At 35.8% G+C, this 19225-nt stretch overlaps 1 protein-coding gene across 1 annotated transcript in view; it reads right to left on the reverse strand.

The window, feature by feature from the left end:
* The window catches only part of MALRD1 (MAM and LDL receptor class A domain containing 1), a 285717-nt gene that overhangs the window by 180152 nt on the left and 86340 nt on the right, over positions 1–19225 (reverse strand). Inside the window, exons 19-20 of the mRNA XM_075728156.1 lie at positions 17676–17852; positions 14477–14654 (exon numbers count right to left, since the gene is read on the reverse strand). Of these exons, the coding sequence (XP_075584271.1) occupies positions 14477–14654; positions 17676–17852 (355 nt within the window). The remainder of the gene's footprint in view (positions 1–14476; positions 14655–17675; positions 17853–19225) is intronic.

The raw sequence follows: 19225 nt of genomic DNA on the forward strand, positions 1-19225 counted from the left end.
GTCAGGAATTCAATGGTACAGATTCAAGAACTCTTTTTTTTTTTTTTTTTTTTTTCCCACCAGCCCTAAGTTTTTATACTTAGAGCATTCTGAAGGACTAAGAGGCTTTGGTACCTGTGGTAAGAACTCAGTTTGATGCAGTCTTTGCTGCAGTAGCCCAGAAGTATTAAACAAATATTATAAAAGCTACTTTTTCAATAATCTAGTGACGTTTCTTTGAAATCTTGTAAGAAAATTGTTTCTTTAAAACATGTTGTAAAATACTAAAAAATATCTTCACTATTTATCTAGACATAATTTACCTCAGATTGCAACGTCTGTATTTAACTCAACATGTACTGATGTGTGTAATAAAATAACTATGATTTTAGCATATACAGGTTTATCACTGCAAATTTACAACAAAACTAATAGATTACATTTACTGTATAGAATAATTTACACTCAATAATCACAAAAATACTTCAACATATATTAATTAAGGCCTGTCATGTACTCTACTGTATATTCAGTCACTTTAGGAACAGCACGTTCTACCTACTATAGTACATAATATAAATTAGGCTAGAAACAGGCACATTTTATCTCTGTACTCACACAGCAATTTCCTCTGAGGATCTGAAGTCCTTTAATTAATGCACTCATCCTTAGAATCACGTATGCAGTAACTTGTTTCTAATATGACCGGTGACAGATTGATAGACTGCGAACAGCCTGATCTTCCTTTTGCTCAGGGCAAAGAATTTCATAGAGTAACTACTTATCCTTCCTGTAACCTGTGGTTGGCCTAAAGCTATCTTTAAACAAAAATAATTTTCTATCTCTTTCTCTTTGTTTAAGACCAATAAATTTTTGCTACATGGGAAAATTAAAACCTAGTAATAGCCATTGACACAAAACAGCCCTTCAGAAATCCTTGCAAATCAGTGGCTGGTTCGTTGCTTGTTACGCAGAGTAACTAGAGAAAATATTTTGGTAGATGAAAATAAGAGACAATTCTGATAGTTATAAAACATTTTGATACAGAAATCCCAGGCTGTTTCCTTCAGCAGGGCAAAGTGCAGTTCTAACACTTCCATTGGTCAGAAGTGGGGGGAGCACTTTTACTAGTTAATCAGCCACAGCTCATTACACACTTCTCAGATGTTTCCCCAAACCTTATCTAGCATGAAAGAATGAGAGAATCATTGTATTTGTAGATAGTGGTAAGGATTTGTACGTAAAATACCTGCAAATGTCAAAAGGCACAGAAGTGAATTATTCCCATAATTTCTCTTTAGCTAGGAAAGATGATTCTCAGCTCTAAGCTATTAATACATTTGTATTATTTAAAGTGAAGTGCTAAAAGGTCCTGTAAAATTAAGGAACTTATACGGGGAAAGGTAACATTTTGCAGATTGTTTCTTACATATTAATTGAAGAACATGAAGTACATATGATTCATAATTGAAAAATGAACACTTTTACATAAAATACCAGTAGTGTGCGGGATGGGTTGCCTATGCACATAGTTTTAGGTAAAAATAAAATACATGAAGGAAAATAGTGGTCATGATCAGAGTTAACATTTCTACTGCCACCCATAAAATAGAAATAACTACTCAGCAGAATTATAATCTTCCTTTCTTATAAAAGAAATGCCCAGTAGATTATAGTAAAATTTTCTCTTTATAAGCCACATACAAGTAGATATTTTTGTAGGAGGAACAGTATGTTTTAAGAATATATCTTAAAATGCAGAGCAGACCTTCATTTGGTATAGGTCAGACATGTTACAGATAAAATCACTGAGGACTGCTGGTGAAGCCAACAGGGACCACAATCAGTCCAGTGGGATTATAGGGAGAAGAGCAATGGCCTGGGGAAATCTGGATCTTGTCTCCAATCTTATTTTCCTTTTCATTCAGAAGCAGATGAGAGAAGTGTCACTGAAGATTTTATTTTGTCACTGTATCCTGGCAATTCAGACATCTTTATAATTACTGAAGGAATTTACATCATCCTTGAGGCAGTAGCATAAGTATTGAGAAGTGAACTATTGCAGAAAATAAGCACAAAATAGAGTAATATACATGCAAGCCTTAGGGCAATTAGGTAAAAATAATCCCAAAATAAAAAGTAATAGAGCATTTTTTGTTAAAACAGCTTCTCCTAATAAACAGCATGTACTATAAGTGATAATTGAAAACTTTGAAAACTACATAGTTACAGATCTTCCAAGCCAGTCTGCATTTCGAATATTCATTTATTTCCCTCCTTTCTGCTGAAGAAAGCTGTTATTTCAATATCATGATTTTTGGTTTCTTTTTTCCTTGGCTCTGAGTATTCCACCAGAGTCAAGCCTGGATGTAAAAGAATATTCAGTTTTCTTAAGGTTTGTAAAAACATTTAAAAATTCAGAATTTACTCTGCTACTCATGCCTTCAGTGGTCCAAGAGTGTCAGCACCCTATTTACAATCGCATTCAAGTGGGCTCTAAGAAGCAGAATGATAAAGAGCTTTGAAAAGCAACAGCACTTAGAACCCTCATACTTTCCAAAGTATTCAGTATTACACCCAGACTTGTCAGTGAGATTAGTCTGAAACAGTGGTAGGGTACAATCAGTACTATGATGAAATTCAAACATCCATCTCTTATTTGGTGTGATCTGTCCTGAAGGCAGACCAAAATCACATCTCTGCCTCGATACGACTGGTCCCATAGCGCATCCTAAGAGGCAGGCATTATTGCAATATTTTAATCTTTGTTTCAGTGTTTGCTATAATGTTACACTTTAAAACTACTAAACCGGATGAAAGTCCCCTGTATGATACACTTCATGGAGTGCTAGCCATTAAACATGGCGGCAATATGTGATTACAAGAATATTAAGGATGTGTGGGAAAGTAAGGGGAAATGGAAGGATCAGAAGGGACTGGATAAGTCTGTGTAGAGCATCCTTGTTCACCTTCACTCCTATCATGGAAATTTTTACATTTAGGACTACAAGACTGATATTACTGTGACTTATCCATGTTGTTTAAAAGCAAAGCTTTCTTCTAGTCTCTGTAGCTGACATTAACTTGCACCATGTTTGCTCACAGAGCAAATCAATCTCTCTTGTCTTGAATTATTTAAGCTGCCTCATATAGCAACCTGTGTGGAATCTACAGGGAGATGTACATTCTATAGTGGGAATAGTTTGAAGAAAGTAATAAGAAATCATTCTGTTTGCATATAGTTTGCATGCTAGAGGATCTGCACCTTCTATGGATACATCTTTTGTAACAGAGCCAGTTAACATATATACAATCATCAGTTTGTCGAGCTGTGACTTTTAAAGTAAAAGTTTTCTTAGCTGGCCTACATGTATTTTAAACCAGTAAGTAATATACAGTCACAAGAAATTCCAAAACTTTCCATAAACCTAAATTATCAGTCTCGCTTTCTCTGCTCAGAAGTTGTTCTCCTCCTCACCCCCCATATTTGTTCTTTGAGTCATCTCCAGCCAAGGCAGTAGTTTCTTCATTGTGTGATTTAATCATCTGACTCCTCCTTAAATTCCTTTCTTTCCCATTCCATAAAAGTACTCCCCCCCCCCTTTTTTTCCCCTTTTTCTTTTTATTTTTTTTCAAAGGACACCTCAATAAGTTGATGGTAACAACAGCAAAACAAGATATTTTTCAACATGTATAAGAGCGAACAATTCTGGCTTCCAGTGTAGATCTTATGTAAGTGTTGAAATTCAGCAGAATACACTCAGGCTCCCCTGCCAGTAGCTGCATATCTCAGGCTCATTTGGAAAATTATCCCATGGAAAACCTCTTAGTTGGCAGCTACAGTATGTGTCATTAAAATCTTGATATTTACCCTTTGAAAATAATTAATTTTACCTCTGTACTGCAAGCATTCCCTATATAGAGACTTTCTTGTGCCAGTACAATAATCCTAATTAATTTCAGAGGGAATTTCACAACATTTTAATGGATATAAAAAATTCTACATAAGCAACTGAACTACATTTCCATACTTGACTTTGTTAATAGCTTAATATTTCAAGTATCTTTTAAAATGTAGTTAGCAAAGAATGGGCGTACATAAAAGAATTTTCACTGTATTTCCTCCTTCAAAGCATTCAGAAGGACACAGTGAACTGAATATACTAAATGGGAATTAGCACTGAGGGAAAGATTAGGTGTGTTAAAAAAAAGTTGGAGGCCTATCCAAAAAATTAGGCCCAGCTTAAATCTTGTACCATTATCAAGTAAAGTCTCATGCTGTGAATTACTCATTTCACAGTAGCAATTGTCTATTGTTGTAATGTCTGAAAGTGGATCAAAGATCAATCAGCTGAACTTTCCTGTACAGAAAGTTCAAGCTCTGATTTAATTAATTGCTGGGCATCTCTCAGTTTTTAAAGTATTAATTCCTCTACGTATCTTCTACAAATTGTTTGAGAATCCCTGATTACACACTCAGAAGGACTTATAAAATACCTTTACTCTTTATTTTTCATTTAGAGTGAAAATTAAATCTGGTTAGAAAACAAACTCAATTTCATTGAAGAGTTCATTGATTTCCTTCCAAATCTCAGCAGTAATGTGAAAAACAAACAAACAAGGCAAACCAGAGAAGGAAATTTCAGTTTTCTTAGAGGCATAAGCATCCCAAAGATTAGCACACTATATTAAAATTTTTAATTCAAAAAGCAGCAGCTCCCACATTCCTTTCCATTTTTCCTGGATATATATGTCCATAAACACTGTGCAGCATCTATATAGCAAATCAGAGTCCCATAGACATGTTGGACCCATTACGCATTTAAAGCATTACTCTTCAGCTCTCTAACACCATCTGTCCAGAATCTGCCAAGTCAGTGACCTGCTATTAGTCCAGATGGGTTTCTGTACAGAGAGAAACCCCAAACTAGATGACATCCAAAAGAAGCACTCTCTTGACCAAATGGGAAGGATTGTGGGATAACGGACTTATCAGGAAAATGTGGGCCATCAAAGCTCAAGGTGATGATTTGAATTGGACAAGGCAGTGGTTTCAGTTTGCCTTTATCACATCCGATGCATCCTTTACCAGGGTAGTGGGGCTGGGGGAGATTAGTGTCTATACAGTCCCTTTCTTCCAAGAGCATAGGTAGCCAGCTGAACAAAAGTTTTGCCAAAGTTAAGATATTTGCAGGAGAATTTTAGTTTTAGATTAGCTAGGATTTCCTAGTTAGAAAACATTTAATTAGAAGATTTCTGAGAAAAATTTTTAGATTATTGTTTCATTAGCTAAAAGGGAGTTAAATTCTCCCCTTTTTCTTCCTAACAACCATATTTATGAGAAAAGATTTATATTGGTGTCATTTTTTTCTTGTACTATGTCATCAGAATATAGTATTGGTATTTTAATGCCTTATATATTTGACACAGGATGGTTGTAAACTGTGATGCTTTGACCTTTCCATCATGCTAGCTTCATTTTATGTTCATTCCTATTATTTCTTGTTTATAGTGTCAGAAACCAGATGACATGAAAGTTCTGGTAAAAAATTAAGCAGGTATAAAACCAAAAGTCTATATTAAACATCCTTAAAAAGATGCTAACCTTTCATATTTTCTAGCATTGGCAACAAAGGTTGCAATAGAAATATAAAGCATCCAAAAGTCATTATCTTTACAGCATTCCTAAGGAAACAGGCAAGGATACAAGGAAGGCTTAAGCTTTATCTTTGTATGTGTCCATATAAAGTCCAATGCAACTTCAATATATTAACCATAAAATGGGAAAGCCATGCACATATTGTACCTATAGCACTGTTTGCTTGAAATTTGGCTTTAAGGTGGGAAACTGCTGAAAGCTGGGTAGGAGCATATAGAAATATTACAGAAAGTGTTATAGAAATATAAAAAAAGAGTAAGCCTTCTGTAAAGAAAAAAGCAAACCCTAACAGTTCTCTCAACAATGCATCTGCCTGCAGAAATCACGAAAAGGTGCTAAAAAATCTCAGAAGTGAAAGAGACCTTAATATTCAAGCACCCATTCAAGAAGAAATTTATCACCTCCTTTATACTCTGGGTAACAGCTACTCAATGCACTGCCCGTTATGCCCATTATTTCAGCCAGAAGGGAACACGTGATGTAGGAAGGAGAGGGTAGTCTGTGGACAGCGGCCAAGGTTTTACTCAAGATGTATAATGAAGGTGAAGCTGAAAGAAATGTGGCAGAGCACACTTCTCTAGGAAGCATGAGAAGTTTGGAGGAGAAAGAAGGAGAATGAGAAAAAATTACCTTGTTTCTTTAGTATCTGCATTTGCTAGATATTCAGTGTCTGCACCAGGAATAGTTTGACTACTTATCCTTCTGTAGATAATATAGGATGGTCTGTTATAGATCATAACATATGAACAGATCTTTTACAGCCCCTGCCTTGCAGTGACTTATACTTAACATATTCATTGGCTTCAACAGGGTTCTTTCCTGAATAAAGGATTACAGCTGTAGGATATTATTGCAGAAGAAGAATCTATATGCAAAATTAAAATGTCATAAAATGTGTAACTTTCAGTAATCTTAAAAGACAATAAGAACTCAAATAACCTAATTAATTCTGCTATGTATCAGAAAGATTTTCTCCACTGAACACTTCTAACCACTTAACTATTAATAGCTTTTAAACAGGCAGTAACTCAAATCTGTATTTAATAACTAGAAAGAAAAAAAAAAAAGAAGGCTTTTCTTCAATTACATTTAAGCATTTCTGTAAACATTTCAAAAAACTAAAAAGGAATTGAAAACAAACAGTTGTCAGGAATGCAGATCATCACTTACAGCAATAAGTGATAAAATTAATTTCAAACAGCGGTAATTCCAAAAAGAGCAAGTTCTTTTACTGTGTTTTGAAACTTATTTTTTATCTAGTAATGTCCCACATCCATAAACATTTAACATTAATGCATAATAAACTCAGAATCAAAAAAGTAATATGATTGTCATGCCATAACAAGGTAGATGTAAATTTTTTTGAAGATTACTGTCTGAAAGGAGCTATTTCCTATTGCAGAAGCCATCCTCTAGCTGTGCTTACAGACAATTGTCTCTAAATTGCTGGATGCCAACAGAGCAAGTTCTTTGCACAGTGCTGGAGAAAAAATTTTCTATCTTGAACATCTAAATTTTGGCACACAAATACAGGATTGAGCTTCAACGGTTAATTCAAACTGAACAGAAACGAAGGTGCTTAACACACCAAAGCACTAGCCACTTACTAAGACCCGTAACTGGACACTGAGATTAGAAAGGTGCTCCGAAGAAAATGGCCACAAATGTGAGAAGGAATTCTTGCACTAAATCAAAGTGTGTTATATTTATTTTCAGACTCTAGGAGTCAAAATTTTGAAAGAAATTTTGACCATGATACAAGTGTACCACATAAAGCTTTGAGTACAACTTTGATGTACTTTTATGTTTTACATAATAGATAATCTACATAATAGATATGAAGTCCAGAAAGAAAACATGCTGGTAAAGTTTTACCCACACACAATGATTAAATTCTTCACAGTTTAATCTATTTTCCTTATGAAATTAATCACATGCTCTGGCATCCTAATACGCAGAGCTAAAAAATACTTTGAGTACATTCTCTTTCTTTGTACAAAATTAAGTTTTATTAAATTACAATTACTTGGAATGGACTAGTTATTTGACATCATCCTGCAAATCATTTCTGATCATTAGCTTATTCTTAAAAGTAATTAGTATTTCACAACTACATATTTAAGTTGGACACACAAGTAATATGAATACTTTTACCCCCTAAGTGGATGGTGCAAAACTTAACATTACTTTTTCAGCACTTTTCAACCCCAAACTTTTTTGTTTCCTAAAAAAGAATTATTATGCTTGCTTCAGTTTCATTAAACACAGAGTACAGAGATTTCTCTTATAAAAATATTACACATACAGTCTTTAGTGTTTAGTTTTTAATCAACATATTGCTTCAGGTGATACTAATGTGTATTATCTATATTACTGTGATGGCTGTAGATTATTTTTCAACACACATTCATCTGAACATTGCCACTAACAATGTAAGCAGACACTAACAAATGGATTATGACAAAGTCAAAAGATAATATTAGCCTGAAGTCTGATAAGACTCCAGACTTCATTACTGAAGGTGGCTCATTTCTTGTAAGTGCTGGTGGAGTCACCTGATATTCAAAGTTGAATTTACGGTCACAGTTCTAAAGGGACAAGAGAAGGGTGGAGAAACCTTATACACAGTGTTACAGCGGGATTCTTCTCAGGCTGTACTGCAACCACGTACTACCTTCAGTTTTTTTAATGGGTTTAACAAGGGGAAATATTACATATTCTCAGAAAGTGCTCTTAAAGTTGGTGTGTGTGTGTGAAGGTATGTGAATTAATAATTCTATAAATGTATAAAAATAAATCAGTTTTTATTGTTTATTGTTACCTTATATCTCTAGATGCCTTCAAGTCTTTATTCTGATGAAATCGACACCCGTTCAACTGAAGAATCACAAGAATAGCATGTATAGAAGCACAATACCCATCAGAGCCTGTGACAGATAGATACATTCTAACAGGCCAAATAAACTCCTCTTTACAAGGCTGAAGTATCCCCTTCATTTCCATTGTCTTTAAGAGTACTATAAGCACCTTCTTAGAGACAGCTGTGGAGCCTGTGAGGCTTAATTCTATGTGTTTCATTTTACTGTGAATAAAGTTGTCAAGCAAGATCAATAGATACATTCACACATTTGTCTAAAGTAAATAATACTTTTGAGAACAGACCTATGGAGTGTAAAAGCATCACATAAAGCTCATACTTTTCCTCCACTTCTGCGTGAGTGTAACTAACTATAGTACTCTCGGGTATCATTTCTACTTTCCAAGTCTCAAAGGCTCATTTAAAAGCATTGCCATTAATTTCAGTGTCTTCAAGCAATTCCTGCTTAAAGAATAGTAGTCAGCACAGCCTAAATGGAATGAGACAGCAAGTTCAACATAAATATTGATAGTGAAATATGTCAAATTCATCAGACACCCATCCATATAAAATGCCAAACACAGTATTGGTCTATTAAGCACTTCTTATGGTGTATTGCAGTGAGGCTTGGTTTGTGCCTTCAGGAAGGTGTTTCCTCTCAGGAGCTTTTTTTTATCCTTTTGGTTGGAATAATACAGACAGCTTTTTGTTAATGTCCATCAGTCCTTTAAAAATCATTACATACATTATAAACACATTTAAGCTGCTTTTGAGATTACCTCTACAAAGTAGAGGTTCTGATTACATGATAAAAACTTGGAGATTTGTTTTTAAAGAAATTAAGGGGAAAAAAAGGTACATGGTAATTCCATTGCTCTGTTAATTAATATATCACTTGCTAAAAGTTCAAGAGAAGCAGAAATCTCCTTTATAAGAGTTTTGATAAAGAAATTTAAAACAGAAAGCATATATAAACTGTCCAGAGTATATTCTGAACAAGGCTTTACAGAAGAAACCAGATTTTTTTAAATTAATCTTAACTACTTCTTGTAGGTTCATCTGGCACTATTATGCAGCTATGGGGAAAAGAATACAAATGGTGATGCAGACTTGGTTGGAGAACAGACTGGAAAATTGGTGCACATCAACATAAATCCAGTGCTTTAGAGATATAGTGTAATCACAGCAGAGCAGAGATGAGTGAGGTGTAACCACCCAACTCTTTGCTTAGCACTCTGGACAATTTTGTGTACCATGTCGAGTGCCACACTGCCATACTATGGCAACTGGAACCAGTGGTAGCTAAAATTGGGCTGGAGCAGGCATATCCACATCAGCTCTAATCACACCTGAATTGCGGCGCTGACACACAGTTTATAAACAGAGGAGAGTGCACAGTGCTAATGAACCACAAACCTGATCAAGTACTTTGAAACTCATTTTCCTTGTCTCACTAACTGAGCATAACAACATTTTGGAAATAGCAACAACTGTTTAAAAAAACCATATTTTTTGCTCAGACAAAACATGGTCACTGCCCACTCTTGTACATACAGTTGTGCCTTGCTGTATGGATTGTGCATTTGCAAATTTTGCAAATCTCTAAACCTCTGAGCTGTAGGTATGTTTTTTAAAAGTGCACAGATGTGTCTTTAGAACTGCATAAAGTGATTGGTCCTTTAAGAGTAGAAACTGTATCATTGGTTTAAGCCGCCCTAAAATAGCAGAAGGCTAAAATAACAGAACAGCTGGTATCGAAAACTAATAAACTTAACTGCAAATAAACCTTTGTAGTTGAACAGTAGAGCACAGATTATTATGTTATTGACCAGTCTAATCCCCTTTTCTTTTTTTCATTTGTTCTGTCAGCACCATTGTTCTCAAAGAATCTCTGTTCAAACTCTCTCAAGATTTACCAGTGGCACTTAAAAGCCAACCACCACACAAAGCAAGTGCCATCAGAGATGAAAGATTCCATGTTTTGATCATAATAAAACAGTCAGTGGCTGTTAGTTGGTTTTTCTCAATTGGAGATTTTAGTCTGATGGCTTCTGACTGACATAGGGTTGAAATTAATTCGTGGTATTTCCATGGCTCATCTGAACCTGCCACATCTCATTAGCATACTGTCATATCTCTGTAAATTCTGTGAGGTTGAAGACAAAAGGAAACAAGAAGAATGAGTTTTCTCCTCAAATAACCAAGCTCGAGGTGAAAAAGCCACCAAAATTTCTAATCACAGTGGGCATTAGTTTTAATTAGCAACTTTCTGCATTACAGTTTAGTATAAAAAGGAGACAGTTTTTTGTCTCCTTTGTTTTTTTTACAAAGAGAAAATCTTACCTTTATAGTTAATGTATCCAGCTATGGATGCTCGAAATAAAGCTTTGTGTGTGTCTCAACATTCCTTGCACAACACTTTTCCAGCTCATGGTTGGTCAGCTCTGACCCCTTCACACAAGCTATTCTTTAACTGGATTTAACTATTTTGGAGACTACTTAGTATTTACCATGTACTCAAAAATGCATTTCAAAGTAGCTTTCAATGCTCTTTTTATTATGTCTTCTCTGTCAGGCTCAATGGGACAGAACAAGGGTGATTTGCACATGCAATATAATAGAAATATTTGGGGGTTTTGGTTATATCAGGTAAGTGAAATGCAGTATGAAATAAAGAAGTTCATCTGAATAGTTAAATTCAGCATTCTCCTTTCCAACATTTCATGAGTAGTGTCCTGTGGAATTATAATTTTTTTCACCTATTTTGAAGTTCTTAGACTCCTAACTTTAAAACATTTCTTGACTTCTAAGAAAACTGCTGGGCTTAAGTATGCTACTTAAAGCCTTTAATTTTTCCTAATTTTTCCTGTGCTAAATTCTGATAATGATTGTCTGAAAAGCATACACAAAAGCTAGACAGATGTGCTAAACATATGGTTATCAAGGGAGCTATTTACACAGCAATAATTATCATGTGAGCTTAGAATTTTAGTTCCACATCCTTTTTTGTCTTGATTCATTAGTTTTGATGACAGATCTGGGTATGAATTATCATATCAGTTAAATGCCTACAAAGTTTTCAAATAACAGTTATACCCAAATATCATTAATAATGTCAAAGAATTTGCTACATCACTAACCAGTTTCTCTAAAATGGAAATAAATTTATGGAGTTATCCATTTGCTGGTGTCTATTCTATACGCTTGTTTAAGCCTACACAAATTGATACTTTCATTATTATAGCATTTCAAAACCTAACTGAGATAGAGAATTCTCATTTGCTAAGTGTAGAAACATGTTATAAGAGCTCTACATGCATATACACATAACGGTCTTCAGTGCATAATGCCAATATCACCTAGTTCGTGGCAAAACACGTGCCAGCCTTTCTCCAGCTCAAGCCAAGGACTGTCAAGCTGCCATAGCAGACTCCCATAATGGTTTCTATTCCTACAGCCTTGGGCTTATAGACACACATACAAGCTGTTCTGCCCTCCATTTCTGAAGTAATTACTTTCACTTAATTAGTGTAATTACAGCTTCAAAGACTCACACCTCCACCTTATAATTCTAGGGCTAGCCTACATGTGGCTAAGCCCAAATACATATTCTGTGGGAAGCAGGTGGCCTGATTCTCCAACTATTCACAGGTATTTCTGCTGAAAGAACTCATGGTAAGCTGCACTGTCACCTGCTCTTGCATCAGGGTGAATCTCAACATTTCTATACATAATGCTGCATGTTCCATTTTAATACGAAAACACACAGGATTACAGGTTCTCTCATCTAACTCCATGGAAATTTGGTGAAACTGGCTGAGAAAATAAACCAAAATGTTGCAGGGTTTTAATCCAACAAAACTGCTGCTCTGCATCTTCTGCTGTAATTTGGAAGCATCATGCTCCCGTTCTCTTCTATAGGTCAATAAACAAAGGGAATGGGGGAACAGTACAACCAAATTACATCTCATATGAAAGATCGCAACTGCAATACATTTCAGTGTTGCCTGAAAACTGCAATGTCTACGGATCATTTACTTTCTCTTTTCATCAGTCCTTTTCAATATACTGTTAGTTTCATTAAACCCTGAAAATATGTTGAAAAACAATAATACAATTTCATGTATCACTGTGCCAATGCAAATCTGTAGTGGAAAGGCTGGGAGAGGATTTATTAAGTACACATACAGTGCTGGTATCGGCTAATATATAACAATTAAATAGCAGTCAATGAAAGACTTGACAGCCAATTTATCATAAATAGTTGCTCTTTTTTAGGGAACATGTTTCCTTTATATGTATAATGTAGAGACCTTGAAACAATTAGGTAGCATTGTAATTCTTTTTTGCTATTGTTGAATGAGGATTTTTTGTGTCTGGGATTTTTTTGGTAAAAATATACAGTGATTTTAATGAAGTACACAGTGAAACTAATACATTGAGCTGATCCTTTTATAGTGATAGAAATACACTCAGGCTGAGTAAAAGCAATATAACCTCATTTTAAACTAGTAGCAAAGACTCTGTTGGATTGGTTTTAATTTAAAGTCCATTTTTGCAATCTGTGGACTATTGTCACAGAAAGTAAACATGCCTGTCACTAGAAGTAGGCAAGTATTTTTCTGTTCAGAAGAATGTTGCTGTACAGAAATTTCCTTATTAGATGAACTTAAGTGTATGATGTTGAAAGTTGTTTGTACTTAATACATTTGCTAGTCACCTGTAGGGATTTTGTTTCAATAAATCTTAACTGTTATTTTTAAGTGGAATATAAATGGCATTAATACATTTTTTAAATCATATTTCTTACTTAAAAAAACAACCAAACAAAAAACCCAAACAAGCAGGTAAACCCAAGTCTCCATGAAAAAAAACTAATTTTTGCTCCTTGAGACAAATCAAAGGAATGTCTTTGGGAGGAGTTAATAATTATCATAAGCGATCTACCTAGAATCCAAAACTAATTTAGAAATCTTCATTGAGAGAACAGAAATATTTTTCATTTTACTATGAAGTGATATCATTTATCAGAAAAAAAGGTACAATATCAATTAAACTGAATTTAACTCTAACTACAGTAATTTTTAACTGCTTTAGTTAATTATTAAATGGCAGCAGAATTCACAAGACCCATTGTTGCGGTAACCTGTACTACTTGCCCTTGGGCAAAACTGCTGGGATAACAATAGCCAGTAAGGTAGAAAAGCAAGCATACACTGTCTGTGTGAATAAAGACCATCTGTGAAGGTATTCACCCAAAACCGATAAAGATGACGACCACCATAAAAGAAATTAAACAGTAGCCAGTGAACTGCAAAGACAGCTTCCAAAGAAAAGAGAAGTCAGCTTGAAAAGAAGTATAAAAATAGGATGAAAAATTGTAATAGTGGGGAGAGATTATGGAGTGGAAAGAGCACCAGCCAAAAGCTGTTTTTGACATGCCACCAGCCATCTTGCTGGTGCCACAACCACTGCACAGACCAGACAGAGCATCGTCCCCTCTAGATGCTGCAAATAGCCTGCATCCAGCTGGTGGGCTGACAGTTTGGGGTGCTACAAGGAGGGCTGATTTCTCACGGCACATGTAGTAACAGATTGTAGGCAGCAGAATGTGCACACATAAAGCTGGAGCAGCCATGTCTCCAAACTTGCTTTCCTGTAAGGGGGAACCTGCTTATACCTCACATGTCCTCTGGGAGAGGGAGTGCACGTGTGTTTCTCTGCATGGGGAAGGACTGGAACTTCTGGGAACTAGAAATTTGTACCCATTTATTAACATTTTGTATTTTGATTCATCTGTTGTATTGATGCTACTGATCCTGCATATTTACTTCACTGATTGTCAGTTAATTACATGCTATTAATAAATCAGTATACTGCTTCAATACTGTAAACTGAGCAGTTTTTCCCCCTGAAAATCCATACGTGGCTAAACTCACACAGTCCAAAAAAGATTCAAGTACTTCAAAAATTGTACTCACGTAGTATGATCAATTAATGGGCAGTGTTTTTCTTCCCCAGGGTAGAGATTTGCCCCTCTTCCAAGTTCCCACCTGAATATGTTCATGGTATGGATGGAATCATTTCCTGACATCTTTTCCAAGGCTGGTTGATACCATCCACACTGGTTTTTATCTTCAAAGTTGCAGACTTCCATAACTTTAGAGATGAACAGTGAATATTTCATGTTTATATAAGAATCGGAAATCATTAATTGATGTTATGACAAAGTAAACAACATGGCAATAAAAACGATTCAATTTATAATCTCCATAAATACTTACACAGTACTAACGTGCATAGTTTTTCATCTATAGATAAAATATCAATTGTATTTTCTACTTTCTTTTCTATTAGGCAGATTTTAATTTTGGGAATAGACCAATTCTTTTGCACCTCAGTATCTACCTTCATATGTGTTCTGGCCAGCTGTCAGACCATTCTAATAATCTGTTGTGTGATACACACTGAAATGCATGCAAAATTCATCAGCTATGAATCTGCCAACTGCTGCATGGTTCTTTCTTCAGTCCTGTAGACCAATGACATTAGCAACTCATTGCACATTGTGTACAAAGTTGTCCTGTTTCGGCTGGGATAGAGTTAATTTTCTTCCTAGTATCAGGCATAGTGCTGTGGTTTGGATTTAGTAGGAGAAGAATGTTGATAACACACTGATGTTTTAGTTGTTGCTAAGTACTGCTTATGCTAGTCAAAGACTTTTCAGCTTCCCATGCTCTGCCAGGTGAACAAGAAACTGGGAGGGGGCACAGCCAGGATAGTTGATCCAAACTGCCCAAAGGGCTATTCCATACCATATGACGTCATGCTTAGTATATAAACTGGGGGGTGGTGGCTGGGGAGCAGCGATCGCTGCTCAGGAACTGCCTGGGTATCAGTCGGTGGGTGGTGAGCAATTGCGTTGTGCATCACTTGCTTTGGATATTATTATTGTTATTATCATTATTATATTGTTATTATTATCATTACTATTTTACTTTATTTCAATTATTAAACTGTCATTATCTCAACCCAGGAGTGTTTTTCACTCTTACTCCTCCGATTCTCTCCCCCATCCCATCGGGGTAGGGGGAGTGAGTGAGCGGCTGCGTGGTGCTTAGTTGCTGGCTGGGGCTAAACCACGACAAAAAGTCCATGACGAAAACTCTGAAGAATCAAATCTATATTTCAAGCAGTCCCCACCATACCTGAAAGCCACATAATAATGCAGCTATTTGGTATTGGTGTCAAATACTGAATTTTTATCTTACTAAATAAATATGTACTTGCCTGTGCCTCAGTTTTTGATTCCTGAGCAACTGAACAAGAAAAGTGAGCTCACTACCATCCAACCCTCACAATGCATTCCCCTGTAAGAATATTTAGGGGAAAGAAACCAACTTATTTTCCATTTCTGCTATGAATATTTATTCTCCAGTACATCTTCCTGAATATTTGGCAGAAACATTGTCTAGGTGATCCAAGGTGAGTCTTGTCACTCTCCAGAACTTTGAAACAGATTATTATAGTGAAGTCTAAGAGACTGCTGTGATAATTGTGCAGGAAAATGAGAATTTATTTTAACCCATAAAGCTCGAGTGCTAGCATAGCTGAGGTAACTTCTACATCAAGAAATCATAGCGTGTTAGGAGAATGTGCCTGATGGTTCCTTTCTTGGAGGCTAAAAATGGTAGACTAAGGAGGGAGTGAGTTTTGATTTATAGCTTGTATATCTCCAGTAAGGAAGCAAACCACAGCCAGTGTGATCTCATGAGTTACCCATATAAAGATTTGTGACGTTTCCTGAGAATGATGAATGGCATAGTATTAAGTGTTTATTCCCCCTTTTTAACATGTTTTATAAATATTATGTTTCAAATGCCTCTGAGAAAGATCACACCTCCCTGAGAACATATTTCTGCCCTCAGTCAGGACATACTTAACTCCTATTCCAGCACCGTCATTCAAGTGATAAATTGCCATCATTGCTGTAGTGATGGGAGACTTCAGACAGAGCAAATATGTAAAGGTGTATTCTCCACAGTATTTATCTCTCCCAGAAGGAAAGGATGTTTCGTAAGAGAATGTAAATTTCTGACAGGAAGAGAAAAGTTCTATCCAAAGGGCTCTGCATTTATTTTTCAGGCAGAATTTCAATGGCTGGTGTTTTTTCACACTATAGTGTGATACCCAGTGAAATTTATATATCAGATTAATTTCTTCCAGGGTTATTCCCACATAAGAAATAGACAGAGGCAGTCTAATGTTACTTTTCCTTATTGAGCCCTCAGCCTTGAGAGATGTGATTGAGTTCCCTACACAATGTGTAATGAATGCAGAGTTTTGATCTTCAGCGAGAATAGTTTAGCTTGCAAAGGCTGATGAGGTCACTGTCTCGAGATGTCTGTCCCCCTCATTAATCAACTTCGGTACAGCAATATTTTCAAGTACTATGCTTTAAGGCAAAACAAAGTAATTGACAGTTTCTTCTATAGTGTGAACTGCTGCAACTCAGAAGTAATCAACAAAAGTCTTTGACCTCTATGGAGAACATGTGGTGACCCTGTCCATTGTCCCAGTTCCAGTGTTCCCATCTGACTATCAGAGCTTTAGGAATTTACAGGCTGCAACTCACTTCTGTGTGGAGTAGGCTGAACTTCATAATCATTGCTGCTGATTAGAATACTTTGTATAAAAAAAAAAAAAAACCCAAACCCCATATTCATTGAAGTAGGTGAGAAGTGGACCAAGTCTCCCAGATGTGAACCTCAAACATGAGACTGTAAAGTTGTTCTCTCTTCCAGTCTGGTCTAGTGAACATTTGAAGAATTTAAATATGTCATAGGTCATTTAATCTGAGAAACTCTGCTCACTTAAAAAAATTTTTGTGTATAGCTACCAATCATTGGGGAACTGAGGATTCCTCCCCCGCTCCATTTCAGTAGTAATTTGAATTGGAATGTAAAGTCTGAATCAGCCTATTAGAAGGCAGAAAGTGCATAACATCTCAGATTCCCACGTTAAGAGCAAAATGTTACTCTTTTTCTGAGGACAATCACATTAACAATAGCATCGAGGTGCTAGTACCAAGTTGCAAAGGTAAATACAGAGTCGTTAAAGCAATATGTTTAAGAGCCTCAAACTAATAAGGTAGCAAAGTACAAGACTTACTACACTCACCACAAGCTGATTCATCAGACTTATCAGAGCAGTCAGGTCTAAAATCACACTTCTGGATCATCTGGATGCAATGACCAGAGTCTCTACAGACAAACTCCTTCTCTGTGCAGTTGTTCATGGGGAGTGTGGCAGGAACTGAAGTTCCTGAAGTAGTTGTAGAGATTGTTGGTAAGTTTCCTTTGAAAAACAAACCAACAAAATGTTGAGCAATGGGACCAAGCAATTCTAGTGTTGTGATGATTTCTCCCCTTGTCACTCCCACCCTTTGTCATGGGTATAGCTTTACTGGAAACATGAATGACTTAAATGCTGCCCAGCAGGAACTGAACTGAACATTTCCTCAGTAGAAAGCACCACGTTGGTCATGCTAGCTAGCCAACCACCATTTGCACAAACTTCAACACTTGCAGGAATTTATTTACACCTCTTACCTGTCTTTCAAATTTGGATTAACTCAGTGAGTCATTTCAAAAAACTAATGCCATGGAGACTGACAGAACAATCACAAAAACTTAATTTCCCTGTGAACCAAGGCTAACATTATTCTGATGATAATGCCTTTTTTTTTTTTTAATGTTGATTACTGCAAGTGACTGTGGAAATTACTACGTAACCTTCTTACCTTGTAACTTCATTGCTGAAAAAAATATTTTTTTCTCATTAGAAAAATTATTCTGAGGTCATCATCTTGTTCCACCACTTTCTTTATGTTTCATTCAAACTCGTTACCACTTCTTTCAAATCAATTGTCTTTGCCTTTCCTCCTATTCTTTACTATGTACCTTTCTTCAAGCTTACTCCCATTTCTGGAAAACCTTTGCTATTATTGTCCATAAAAGGAATTTTCATTATATAACTCCTTCTTCAAATTTAATCATTAATGAAATTGTTAGCTGTAGTGCACAATGCACCTGCGCAACACACCTGAGTTAATTAAAATTTACATGTGAAGTCTTTTTATATAAAATGTATCTGGGACAGCAAGGAATTTTTTTTTCCCCTGAAGCCTGGAGCACTAAGACTGATAATAAATTCCCCACGAGCATGAGCCATGTCCATTTTGTAAGGTAGAAAGCACATCTATGATATCAAATGAATTATACTCCAATCAAATGAATGATAGTCCCTTAATATCCTAAGACTCAAAAAAAGACTTAGGGGTAGGAATCTTTTGAGGGAATAATTGCATAATATAATAAATGTATCTACAACTCATAACAATAGCAAGGACCTTATGGGTCAGAAATTTTTTAATATAAATGTCACATTCAAGTCTCTGTTCCTAATCCACTGGAACAGGAGAAGAAATTTTGAAGTACCATAACCTTCACAGCACCTGAAAAAAAAGGAGAACCTGCTCTTTTCTCTCTCAAAATAATTAATTTTCTATAATTTATGAAATACCATTTGGTCCAGAGCAAGCATCATTGAATAGCCTTTGGTTAGGGGCATTCAAATGATGCATCAAAGCAGTATGCTCAAGTTTCAACATCTTTAATATTACTTATGAGGGACTTTAGCATCCAGCTATCAAGCCCATCTCTCCCTGG

Source organism: Pelecanus crispus, chromosome 2 (assembly GCF_030463565.1).
Source record: "Pelecanus crispus isolate bPelCri1 chromosome 2, bPelCri1.pri, whole genome shotgun sequence".
In the NCBI taxonomy this organism is placed as follows: Eukaryota; Metazoa; Chordata; class Aves; order Pelecaniformes; family Pelecanidae; genus Pelecanus; species Pelecanus crispus.